Below are 13,072 nucleotides of genomic sequence, written 5' to 3'. Positions count from 1 at the left end.
GTCGATAGCTCACCGCTGTGGCGCCTCCTCCTGGCCGCTTCGGGGAATTAGTTTTGCACCAGTAGAGCGCCCTCTTTGGGTGGCATTCCGCCTGTCGTCTCGCCTCTGTGGGGTGCACGGACTTGCGTTGCTCCCGACGTCGGCGTCCTCTTCCGGAGCACTGCCCTCCGACAGTGTCCCTTTGTCCAATCACACCCCCTTTCGGGGGGGGTGGTTACACAACAGCCCCACACCCTCGAGTCCGATCCTCACAGTCCAGGACCTGGTGTGGTTCTGACCGGCCGCTCCCTGCGGCCCGTGGCTGTGCGTGGGGCAGCGCAGCAAACAAAGGGGGGGAGGGGGGGGGGAACTCAGGCCCGCCCACTACTCTGAGTCCCGGTCCAGAGGCCCTCGGGTGACAGTCTCACTGTCTTCCTTCTCCTTCCTCCTCTGACTATCCCTCTGGACCGCTTCCCCAACAGCCCTTCGCTACGCTAGGCCTCCTCCTCCCAGGCCTGCCGCCTAGCAGGCTATGGAGTAGGGCCTTCTCCCGCTCTCTCAGGCAGGCCTGCACTGCGCTGTCCGTGGTGCTGGCCTCCCAGCTCTGGAGACAGACCTTCCCCTCTGAAGGCCTGGGACAGACCGACTGCTCCTGCTCTGGGCAGCCTTTTATATGGCTAAGCCGGGCCCTGATTGGCTGGCTACAATCTGCCTTCTGATTGGCTCCCAGTAAGCCCTTCCCTGATTGGCTATGCGTCTGCGCAGGCACCTAGGCCTGCTGCAGCCCACCCTCTCTGGGTGTGGGGCAATCGCCCCACCACACCTTACCAGAAAAAACAAATGTGTTGCTACCCTCTGCCAAGGTCTGTCAGGTAGCTTTATAGTGGGTAATGGTTCTAGTGATAGTTTTTTTTCCCTTGATACATACATCTCTACCCCGATATAACGCGAATACTGATATAATGTGGCAAAGCAGCACTCCCGGGGGAGTGGGGGGCGGAACGGTGCACTCTGGTGGATCAAAGCAAGTTCGATATAACGTGGTTTCACCTATAATGTGGTAAGATTTTTTTGGCTCCCGAGGACAGCGTTATATCGGGGTAGAGGTGTACTTCGCAGCCCTATATTAAGGTCTGAATTTGCCTGTTCAGTCTGGGCCACCGTATAGATTGCTGTGCTCATGCCCCATACTTGTTTACATCTTAGTGTCCCTTATGTATTTTGGAGAGCATCTCTTTCTGAGGTATCATAGTGATAAAATTTTGCTGTCGTTTCAGAAGTAGGCCATGTGAAGGTCATTTTGGTCCTGCCAGTGTGGCAATAAATCTGTTGGAAGTTGACTCCTTCAACTCTCCCTCTTTGGCAGAGTTGAGTAAGTTTCTGGCAAGTCTTGTCCTTTAGTTGTTCATCTCTAATTGCTGAAGTTGGCTGGCAGATGCTGAAATTGCTGCCAGAATGTAGACTCTGGTATCTTCACTAAAAACCTTTACTTCATCTGTTGATGGCTGCGTAATTGGGGCTCTAGGTGGAGTGTCTGCTGCTATGAGTGCTGTCTCACATATGTGTTTAGTGTCGAAGGAAAATTACATTAGCCATATTTGAACTCTTTGAATCCTAGGTAAGTCATCCAGTGGTTTTGCACCCAATAATGCCACTAAGAGCTTGTGGTCTGTTTCTGTGTTAAAATCCAAGCCAAATGGATAGACAGTGAGCCATTCACAGGTCCAGGCAACTGCTAGAGCTAATGTCTGGTCAGCTGCAGGAAGCATATATCTTTCTCTGCACACACTCTTTTGTTAAATTGTGTAAGGTCCACACAAATGTGGATTTTGTCATTGGGTTTCAGTCAGTGGGTTCTCTTTTCTGGGAATAACTCCCAAGTCGTACATTCTCTTTAATTATTCTTTGACTTTGCCCAGCAAGGGTATAGGGATATGGCATGAGACTTTGAGAGCAAAAGGTAGTTGCTGATGGCACCAATTTTATTTTGTACTCCCCTGATAGCTCCCTGACTCAGTGAAGATGTGTGGATACATCTCCTGTATGGTTTGCTTTTTTCTATTATTGCAGTCCAGTTTTTCTATTAGTTGTAGTCCTTATATTGCTAATTTTTAGTCCCTGTATTACGTATATTTGTTGAAGAACTTTCCATCTTTTCTCCAGTTTCCCACAGAACTATTCACAAACATCCAAGGTAGTGTTACTAGCTCCATGTAGAATCTTATTTGGTCTTTGCAGATCTCCATCCCAGGACTGATTAGATCTCTTTTCGGCAGCAACTGCTGCCACAGTATCAATGTTAAATTTAAGGTTTCAATGCTTCACATTTATACTTGTATACCAAGGTGTAGTAAATTCTATTGAGAATATAGTCCCTAGAAATATGGATTAATTGTCATCCTACAATAACACTCCCTCTTGGATTGTTTCCATTACTCTTAGGGTATGTCTACACTATGAAATTAGGTCGATTTTATAGAAGTCGATCTTAGAAAGCAATTTTATACAGTTGATCATGTATGTCTCCACTAAGCACAGTAGTGCGTCTTCAATACCGTGGCTAGCATCGACTCACGGAGTGGTGCACTGTGGGTAGCTATCCCACAGTCCCTGCTGCTCATTGGAATTCTGGATTAAGCTCCCAGTGCCTGATGGGGCAAAAACATTGTTCCGGTTGTTTGGCGGTACATGTTGTCAGTCTCCCTTCGCTCCCTCCTTCTTTGAAAGCAACGGCAAACAATCGTTTCACGCCTTTTTTCCTGGGTTATCCGTGCAGACGCCATAGCACGGCAAGCATGGAGCCTGCTCAGCTGCGCACTGCTGTTGTGAGCATTGTAAACACCTCGTGCATTATCCTACAGTATGTGCAGAGCCTGGTTAGGAGCCGCCAGCACGAGGACAATTGTGAGCAGGACATGGACACAGACATTCCTGAAAGCACGGGATGTGGCAATTGGGATATCATGGCAGCATTGGGGCAGGTTCATACAGTGGAATGCTGATTCTGGGCCCGGCAAACAAGCACAGACTGGTGGGATCACAAAGCGTTGCAGGTATGGAATGATTCCCAGTGGATGCAAAACTTTCGCATGCATAAGGCCACTTTCATGGAACTTTGTGAGTTGCTTTCCCCCACCCTGAAGGGCAGGAATACCAAGATGAGAGCTGCCCTGACAGTTGAGAAGCGAGTGGCGATAGCCCTGTGGAAGCTTGCAATGCCTGACAGCTACCGGTCAGTCGGGAATCAATTCAGAGTGGGCAAATCTACCGTGGATGCTGCTGTGATCCAAGTAGACAAGGCAATCAATAACCTTCTGCTAACAAGTGACTCTGGGAAATGTGCACGTCATAGTGGATGGCTTTGCTGCAATGGGGTTCCCTAACTGTGGTGGGGCGATAGACGGAACGCACATCCCTATCTTGGCACTGGACCACCTTGTCAAACAGTACATAAACCACAAGGGGTACTTCTCAATGGTGCCGCAAGCACTGGTGGATCACAAGGAACGTTTCACTGACATCAACATGGGATGGTTGGGAAAGGTGCATGACACTCGCATCTTTAGGAACTCTGGGCTGTTCGAAAAGCTGCAAAAAGGGACTTTCTTCCCAGACCAGAAAATTACCGTTGGGGATGTTGAAATTCCAATAGTTATCCTTGGGGACCCAGCCTACCCCCTGCTCCCATGGCTCATGAAGCCATTCACAGGCAGCCTAGACAGTAGTAAGGAGCAGTTCAACTACAGGCTGAGCAAGTGCAAAATGGTGATAGAATGTGCCTTTGGATGTGTAAAAGCCTGCTGGTGCTGTTTGCTGAGTAGGTTAGGCCTCAGCACAACCAGTATTCCCATTGTTATTGCTGCTTGCTGTGTGCTCCATAATATCTGTGAGAGTAAGGGGGAGACGTTTACGGCGGGGTGGGAGGTTGAGGCAAATCGCCTGGCAGCCAATTTTGAACAGCCAGACACCAGGGCGATTAGAAGAGCACAGTTAGACGCGCTGCGCATCAGAGACGCTTTGAAAAACAGTTTCATGACTGACCAGCTATGGTGTGACAGTTGTGTGTTTGTCCTTGATGCAAAACCGCCCCCTTTGTTGACGCAAAACTGCCCCCTTACTTCCCTGTAAGCCAATCCCCCTTCCCCCTTTGACCACAGCTGGCAAAGTAAATAAAGCCCCCATTGTTTTGACTCCATTCATTCTTTATCTATAAAAAAAAAAGTGAGGTCACTGACAAGGTAGCCTGGGTGGGGTGCAGGAGGAGGGAATGACAAAGCCACATTGCTTATTGTAGCCACACTACAAATCAAAGCTGTTTGAATGACAGCCTTCTGTTGCTTGGGCCATCCTCTGGAGTGGAGTGGCTGGGTGCCCGGAGCCTCCCCCCCCCTCGCGTTCTTGGGCATCTGGGTGAGGAGGATATGGAACTTGGCGAGGAGGGCAGGCGGTTATACAATGGATGCAGCGGGGGTTTGTGCTCTAGTTGCCTTTCCTTCAGCTCCACCAGATGCCTGATCACGTCCGTTTGCTCCCCCATTAGCCTCAGCATCTCCTCCTGCATGTTCTGATCATGCTCACTGTATGTGTTCCTGGCCTCTGCCACCTCTGCCTCTGAACTCCATGCATTCAGCTGTGCCCTATCAGTGCGGGAGGATTGCATGAGCTCTGAAAACGTGTCATCGCGAGTGCGGTTTTCTCGCCTTCTTATCTGCGATAATCTCAGGGACGGAGTTGATACGGGGAGCATAGAAACATTTGCACCTGCAGGGGGGATAAAAAGGGAGAGGACAATTTAAGATACATTTCTGAAAACAAAAGGGAGACTCTTTCACAGTGAATCAAGCAATTCACAGCAGACAGCATATGTGTTTTAGGTACAAGGTCGCATTTTGCTTTTTATATTGAGCGCCCGCCGGTTTGGTGACACATCACACACGGCTGGGCAACAGAATTCAGTTTCCAGGCAGCCATGGTAAGCCAAAGGGTACGAACGGTTGGCTTCTTCAGCCTTCATAACATGTGGGAATGGTTTCAAACTGCAGCACCCTCCTTTCCCATAGCAAGCAATTCCAGTTGGGTTTGCCATTTAAAAGGAGAGGCTGCGGTTTTGGGGAGGATGTGCAGCACACCCCTCCCCCCACTGCGTGGCTATTCTCCTGGATGATCCCTTTTAGCCAAGCGCAAACAGCCCAGCATGAACAGGGTCCTTTTACTGTTCCCTTACAAAAATTCCCCTATTTCAACCAGGTGACCATGAATATCACCACTCTCCTGAGGCTGACCAGAAAGATAAAGACCGAATGTTGCATGAATGCGACCAAAACCCAGGACCATTCGCTGCCATGCTTTGTGCTGCAATGATTCCAGACCACTTGCTACTGGCTTGGCGTGGTAAAGTGTCCTACCTTGGAGGACGAAATAAGGCAGCCCTTCCAGAAACCTTCTGCAAAGCCTTTCAGAGTATCTCCAGGAGAGCATCATGGAGATGTCCCTAGAGGATTCCTTCTCCATTCCCAGACACGTTAACAGACTTTTCCAGTAGCTGTACTGGCCACGAATGCATCCCAATTCTTCCGGGCAAATCAAAAATTAAACACAATTGCTTTTAACCCCTGTAGCGTAGTTACAAATGTGCACTCACCAGAGCTACCTTCCCTGCCTTCAGGGTCCGGGAACAATTCGCCCTGGGAGGTTATTGGCTCCAGAGTGATGAAAAGTTCCTGGCTGCCGGGGAGAATGGATTCTCCGCTTGCCTGGTGCGCATTCCCCTCCTCCTCCGCTTCCTCATCTACAAAATCCTGCTCTGTGTTGCGTGAAAAGTCCCCCTTGCAGGTGTCCACAGACAGTGGTGGGGTACTGGTAGGGTTCCTCCCTAGAATGGCATGCAGCTGATCATAGAAGTGGCATGTATGGGGCTCTGACCCAGAGTGACCGTTTGCCTCCCTTGTCTTGTGGTAGGCTTGCCTGAGCTCCTTAACTTTCACGCAGCATTGCTGTGTGTCCCTGGTGTAGCCTTTCTCCACCATGCCCTGTGTGATTTGGGCATATATATCAGCATTTCTCCTGCTGGTTTGGAGTTCTGCCTGCACAGATTCTTCTCTCCATACAGCAATCAGATCCAATGTCTCCTGTTCGCTCCATGCTGGAACTCGTTTGCGATTCTGGGACTGCATGGTCACCTGTCCTGCTGAGCTCGCCACGCTGACCAAACAGGAAATGAAATTCAAAAGTTCCCGGGGCTTTTCCTATGTTCCTGGCTGGTGCATTGGAGTTGAAAGTGCTGTCCAGAGCGGTCACATTGGAGCACTCTGGGATAGCTCCTGGAGGCCAATACCGTCTAATTGCACAGTAGTGCATCTGCACTACCCCAAATTTGACCCAGGAAGGTCAATTTTAGTATTACTCCTCTCGTTGGGAAGGAGTACAGCAGTCGATTTTAAGAGCCCTTTGGGTCAGCGGAACGGGGTTGGTTGTGTAGCCGCATTGCTTATAAAATCGACCTAACACGGCTAAATTCGACCTAACCTTGTAGTGTAGACCATACCTTAGTGACCTGTGTGCTATTGCAAAATGTCCAATTTTATGGCATCTCCTACATTCTTCCTCTTTTGCTGGATGTTGTTGCCAGCTGTGACTTGATGCTTACCACATCTTCCACAGCTTTTCCAACCTTCCCTCTTACATGGTTCTTTGATTTCTTACTCTCTAGTTATGCACTGTTCTTACATTGTAAATTTGCTCCAACTGCTCCTGTCACATTTGTGTCTTTTTCTTTACTGTGTTGGTCCTCTTTTCTTTCCATTACCACTTCTTTAAGGAGAGGGATGCACTTGCTTTGACAACATGCAGTTAGAAGACAGAGAGAGAAAGAGCCATGCCTTAAAAGCAGAAACTAGAGAACTTCCTGACCAGGAAGCTCCTCCGTTTATTATGCTCACTACTGCAACATATCCTGGTCTTCAGGTAACTGTGTTGGACCAGGGACTCTCCCACTCTACAGAGGATAGTGGATAAGGGATGGAAGAGAAGAGGTTTTGCTTAAACAATACACAAGGTCAGATTTAGTCTGGAAGTTTTCCAGCTGCATCCTCTGCTGCTTCTCTGCCTATGCTCCCTCAGGAACTTAGTGTCTGTCAAATAGACATTGGGTAAGAGATAAATGGAGGTTTGTCTGATGAGTCCATCTTAACTGGCTTTGACTGTCACTTGCTGGGAAGAAGAAACAGCTTAGACCAGTGGTTCCCAAACTTTAACAGCCCGTGAACCCCTTTCTCTAAATTGTGAAATCTCATGAACCTCCTTCTAAAAATGAATATTTCCAGGGTTTTAAATTTAAATTTCCTCAGTGTGATGGATGTGCTTGCTTTGCTCTGCATAGCTTTTTGAAGTCCAGAACCTTTGGAGAAAAATAAAGTCTCAGGTCTGGTTCGGCATCAGATTTGTTTCTATATTTCGTTCTCAGATGTGCATACGAGGAAAATGCTTTCTTGCATAAGTATGTTGTTGAAAATGGTAACAAAACGGCAGCAGCTTTTTCTGCCAGAAGGGGGTACTCGTTTCTTAAACTCAGCCAAAAGTTGATCTATGACAGATTTCTGAAACTCCTTCTCAGTTCGTAATCACAGGCGATCTCAATCAATTTCTCTTTTTCCTCAGTGTTCAATATCTGTGTTGAGAAAGTGGTATCATCAAAAGGGTTGTGAATCCAGTCATTATCACCTGATATAGCTGGAAAGTAATCCCTGAATGTTGTGCAAAGTCCTTTTAGGTGTGCAGTTATATTGGTTTTAGTGCACTGATCCAACTGAAGTTTATGTTCTGCCAGGAAGTCATGAAGATTACTGAAACACTCAGTTTGATTGTTTTCCAAACAACTTTCCCAGAACTGCAACTTCTTTATGATGGATTCAACTCGGTCTTGCACATTGAAAACTGTTATATTGAGACCCTGAAGAGATAAATTTAGGCCATTAATTCTTGAGAAAATATCTGCTAAATAAGCTAGGCTCTGGAGCCAGACATTATTTTCCATACAGCTGGCAAGGTGGAAAGGGTGGCTGTTGAAAAAAACTAGGATTTCCGTTCTAAGCTCAAAGAAGCGTACCAGGATTTTGCCCTGTGAGAGCCATCTAACTTCAGTATGGGTCAACAGAGAATCATGTATACTACCCATTTCTTCACAAAGGACGTGAAATATTCTGGAATTTGTTGGCCGTGATTTTATGAAATTCACAATTTTCACTGCATTGTCCAGCACTTCCTGCAGTCCCTCAGGCATGCATTTTGTTGTGAGGGCTTGTCTATGGATGCTGCAATGAGTCCAAGAGACTTTTGATGCAACTATCAAGCTACAAATCCAGGAGACTTCCCCGTCATTGATGTGGCCCCATCAATGCAGATGCCTAGGCAACGAGACCAATCAATTTCCTTTTCTTGAAAATCTGCATTAATCAGATTGAAGATATCTTCTCCAGTTGTATGTTCTTCCAATGGTCTTCTTCAACCAGACCTTCATTCACATAACGTACAAACAGTAGCAAAATAGCTAGATTAGCTACATCACTTGATTCATCCAACTGTATAGCATAATATGGACTATTTTTCACTCTCTGTACAATTATGGTCTCTACGTTATTTGACATGTCATTAATTCTTCGTAACAACGTATTATTGGACAAAGGTACCATGTCAATCCTTTTTGCAGACTTTTCTCCGAGCATGCAATGAACTACGTCTTTTATACATGGACCAATCAAGCTCTCTGCTATGGTATGGGCTCCTGATGCTTTTGCTACTCGGTAGCTCACGCGGTATGATGCTTCAAGTGCATTTTCATTATCAGTACTTGCTTTGGATATAAAACTGGTAATGTCACTTTTCCTCTCAACTAATTTTCGCTTGAAAAAATCAACAGGCTTGTCGAGTTGTGCAGGATGCCTAGTTTCTAAGGCGCCAAAGTAGAGGTTTGAGGTTGCTGTTTGCTAGAACATCACCACAAATCACACACGGTGGTTTTGGATATTCTTGATCACCAATATGTATGTAAAGCCATATTTTATATAATCATCATCTTATTTTCTTTTCTTTGTAAGTGACTTTCCAGGACCATCATGATCATTAGACGTAGATGTTCCACAGTGTGGACTTGAGGAAACACTAGCTGATTCTTGCGTCTTTACACTTTCCTTTTTCAGCCACTTATCCATTGAACTTGTGTACAAAAGTTCTAATAAAAACAACACAGAGAGACTGCTAACAACCAACAAACTAGAAAATGAGAAGATTCACTCAAGTCTCACTGAAGCAAAACAGCACTCCAGAGAGAATGACAATTACAGAGGCACCTTAACACTGCTACACTGGCTACAACGTGCTTCCAGCTGGTTTGGCTCCCAAACAGCTTTTCTTCCGCCACAAGGTTTCTCTCTAGGAGGGTGTCCTGCGAGGGACAAATTAGCTTGGACCACCCCCCACGTACAGCACTGCTCCTGCTCACTCTGCCCTCCATGCCAACTTCCCCTGTCTGACAAGGACAGGAGTCCGAGCTGCCACCTGCAGGTCTGGGGGTTTCAGCTGCCATCCTGCCCGCCACAGGGCTCAGGCTACTGGCCCCGTGCCAGGAACTGGGCTGCCGGATCCACACTCCCTGGGGCTCCTGCTGCTGGACCCCATTGACCGCCCCGGTCAACTGAGCTCCACTGAGTTTGTGCTGCAGGTCCCGCTGACCGCTGGGGCTCGGGCTGCTGGCCCCAACTGCCCGGCCTCGCTCTCCCTGGGGCTCAGGGCTGCCAGCTCCGCTGAAGCTCTGGGGTTCGGGCTGCCGGCTGCCCCGCTGACAGGGGCAGGGCTCGGGCTGCCGGCCCCAACTGCCTGGCCTCGCTTTCCCTGGAGCTCGGGCTGCCGACTCCCCCGCTGACGGGGGCAGGGCTTGGGCTGCCAGCCCCAACTGCACGGCCCTGCTCTCCCTGGGGCTCTGGTTGTTTGCCCTGCAACCAGGTCCCACCTACTGCCTCCAATGCTGGGGTCCTCTGTCCGCCATTAATTTTTTCTTGCAAACCCCCTGTAACGTTCTGCGAACCCCAGTTTGGGAACCACTGGCTTAGACTAATGATGACTGATACATGTACAGACAAAGCTTGCAGTATGACCATGATGAAACAGGAAGGAATTAGAAGTGTGCAAATGCATATTCCAACCTGTTGAATTTGTAGGCCCAAAGAACCTAAGGAACCTACGTTATTTATCTGTGCAATGTGTTACAGGTGATAATTATCAGTTTTATGTGCCAGGGACTTTGCATTTCATAGTTCTTTACAGTCCTTTAGTGCAGATGACCTTCCTAGGGCTTTAGAAAGTTCAGATATTTAGATATTTAAGTGATGCAGCTGTTCCAAGTTACTTGTGAACAAACTATAGAAAGTTTTTTTAGTACAATTGTATGATCTAGTTTTCATTGCAAAAAACTGAAGAGATGCCCTTTAAAAACTTTTGCACTTGGCGGACTCAAGACTCTTCACCAGTATGTCTTTTGGCTGTCATATTTAGCAAGGAGTGGTAAATTAAATGACAGGTACGTCGTTTTGGAGAATTAACTGCTGTAGAGTCATTACAATATTTGTTATATAGGTGATTTTAGTTGTTCATATCAATTTTAATATAAATCTGGAAGCATTCTCTATGTAACTGCAATCCAGCCTCATCAGTAACCACATTACTGAAATAAGTAGTACCAGAATGCTTGAAATTGATGGAAAGAATAATGTAACAGGTATTGGGGGTAGCCCTGATAGCTTCTCTTCATATGTCAGTATAATAATGCCTGCATCTGTAATTTTCACTCCATGCATCTGAAGAAGTGGGTTTTACCCACGAAAGCTTATGCCCAAATAAATCTGTTAGTCTTTAAGGTGCCACCGGACTCGTTGTTGTTTTAATGTAACAGGGTGGCATAAACCTTAAGGGCTGGTGGGCTGAAGCTCCTAATACAGAATGAGCCAAACCTGGGAAAGATCAGGGTGATTTTCCTATAAAGAACAGCCATAGGCTGCAGTGGTTTGGGAAAGCACAAGAAAGCATAGAGAGATGGGAGGGAATGAGAAGGGCTCTTGCAGGAAATGTCCTGAGACCAACGGAGCAGGAGGCTCCTATGGGAAAACCTGGGTTGAGTTTGGACCTTAGAAGTTTGGGGGCCTAGAGGCCAGTGCCAGAAGACTGAGCTCCAGCCAAGAAGAGTTGAGCTGTGAGAACAGATTGGGATAGAAGAAGAGCTCTGGCTGTGAGAGAAGATACCAGAGATAAGTATGGGCTGTTACGTGGTGATGGACTTTATTTTGGGACCCTGAGGATTGTTTTTGTTATTAAACCATCCCCAAGCAGATGGTGGTGGTATTCATGTGAAAGCCTGTGTGTAGTTCTTAAGTGGCCTGCAAGAGGGGGCAAAAGGGAAGCGTGTCTGAAAAGAAACCTCTGGCCACGAGGGGGCGTGCAGTAAATGGCCACCTTTCTACAAGCAATAATAGACTTTCTCTTTGTAGTAGTAGATTTGATCCTAACAAATGAACTTTAATCAAAGAGGATACATACCCCATATGAAATATTTACTCCAATGTCGGTCATCTTTGCAGTTTACCCTTCAGAGGGAATATCAGTAAGTGGGGGGATTTCAGTTGTTGATGTCAGTAGCTTCTGGTTCCCTATGCTCTTTCAAAGCTGCATAGTTCTCATTATCTAATTCTGTTGCATCACTGGAAGAGCAGATATTTGGATGTAAGTCATTCTGTTGGTTGTTCTGCTTTGTTTACCATGGAAGGCAAGACAGAATTTGAGTCATGAGAGCTGAAACTGGAGCTAGCACTTTTCAATTATCTTTTTTTTTTAAGCTGAAGATATTTTTAGTTTTTAAAAAATCCCAAATGGATAAATTTCTATAGTTTGTTCACAAGTAACTTGGAACAGCTGCATCACTTTATTGAAAATTGGCTCAAAAATATTCCAAGCTGGGATAGTTCTGTGCCAAATTTCACCCTGGAGTGAATTTTTATGAGTTATAAATTCCTGCAATTTATAATGGAAATTCTGACAGCTTCTTAACCATTGCATAGCAAACAGTGCTATTATAAATACTTTGAGGGTAGACACCCCTGCTGGTTCTGTTTCCTCTCTTCTCATGAGGTATCCTTTGGGTTGTTTCTCTGATTGCTTTAGAAAATGACTGTTCTTCTGCTCTGTTGTGCCCTCTTATCTTAGGAGGTCAGCAGCTCCTGCAATATAAAGCTCCAGTGGCCCTGTACTCTAATGGTGGAAAATATTTACGATGCATTGACTGGATGAATTTGTTGGAGTTTAGGATACAAATTTTCATTCCCTAATTCTCTTTCCCTTCCTTCCTCTAAGAGACTCTCTTAGCTTTCCTCTGACAATACGTTCTAGTGCTATGCCTTTCCTTTTGGCATCAAATGCATCATAATTATTCACATCCTTTATCCATGACTTTTGCCCGAGTACAGACGGTCTTCACAATATTTAATCCCTAAGGTGGGGCTGTTCAGGGGAGGAGAGCTTATACAAGGGGAGCATCCTCTGTATGCCACAAAGGGGATCTCTCCACTGGATATGAATAGATGCTGAATACACTTGTGGAAGGGGGGGACTCCTGCAGAAGGATGATGTTTTCTACATACATGCTGTCTGATGGCTACTGAACGTTGCAGTTGCCATTTTAGTAAATAACATATCATTGGAGGCATATCATAATTTGCATTTTGTAGCTCACTGGGCTATCAGGCTCTAGGTTGATTTGTTAACTACTGTTTTGGTTTTCTGGTTCTTGTTGTTTGTTTTAAAGGCCATTGTTGACCCTGCTGTTGGTCCCGTTCTTGTGGCACAACTCTTTCTTTCTATCACTGAATTCTTAAAAATTTTAGATCTGCCACTGAAGCTAAAATTATTGTAGTTGTATCTTATCTTCAGTGGATCATTTACATTAACTCTTTTTCTACCTTAGGAAAACAAGATTACAAGAAAAGCAGGCCAGTGTTAAGAGCAACAAGATTAAAAGCAGAGGCCAAGAAAACTGCACTGGGCATAAAGGTAG

The 13,072-nt window shown here is 46.2% G+C and overlaps 1 protein-coding gene across 4 annotated transcripts in view; it reads left to right on the top strand.

Annotated features, from left to right (window-relative positions):
• TRIQK (triple QxxK/R motif containing) overlaps nucleotides 1-13,072 on the top strand; it is an 81,361-nt gene that overhangs the window by 41,525 nt on the left and 26,764 nt on the right. For all 4 annotated transcript variants that reach the window (XM_042845125.2, XM_065585903.1, XM_065585904.1 and 1 more), the window contains one exon: nucleotides 12,983-13,068. In XM_042845125.2, coding sequence (XP_042701059.1) covers nucleotides 12,983-13,068 — 86 coding nt within the window. The remainder of the gene's footprint in view (nucleotides 1-12,982; nucleotides 13,069-13,072) is intronic.

Source organism: Chrysemys picta, chromosome 2, assembly GCF_011386835.1.
Source record: "Chrysemys picta bellii isolate R12L10 chromosome 2, ASM1138683v2, whole genome shotgun sequence".
Lineage (NCBI taxonomy): Eukaryota > Metazoa > Chordata > Testudines > Emydidae > Chrysemys > Chrysemys picta.
The sequence above is the reverse complement of the archived record's forward strand: the minus strand, read 5'-3'. Positions and strand labels throughout refer to the sequence as shown.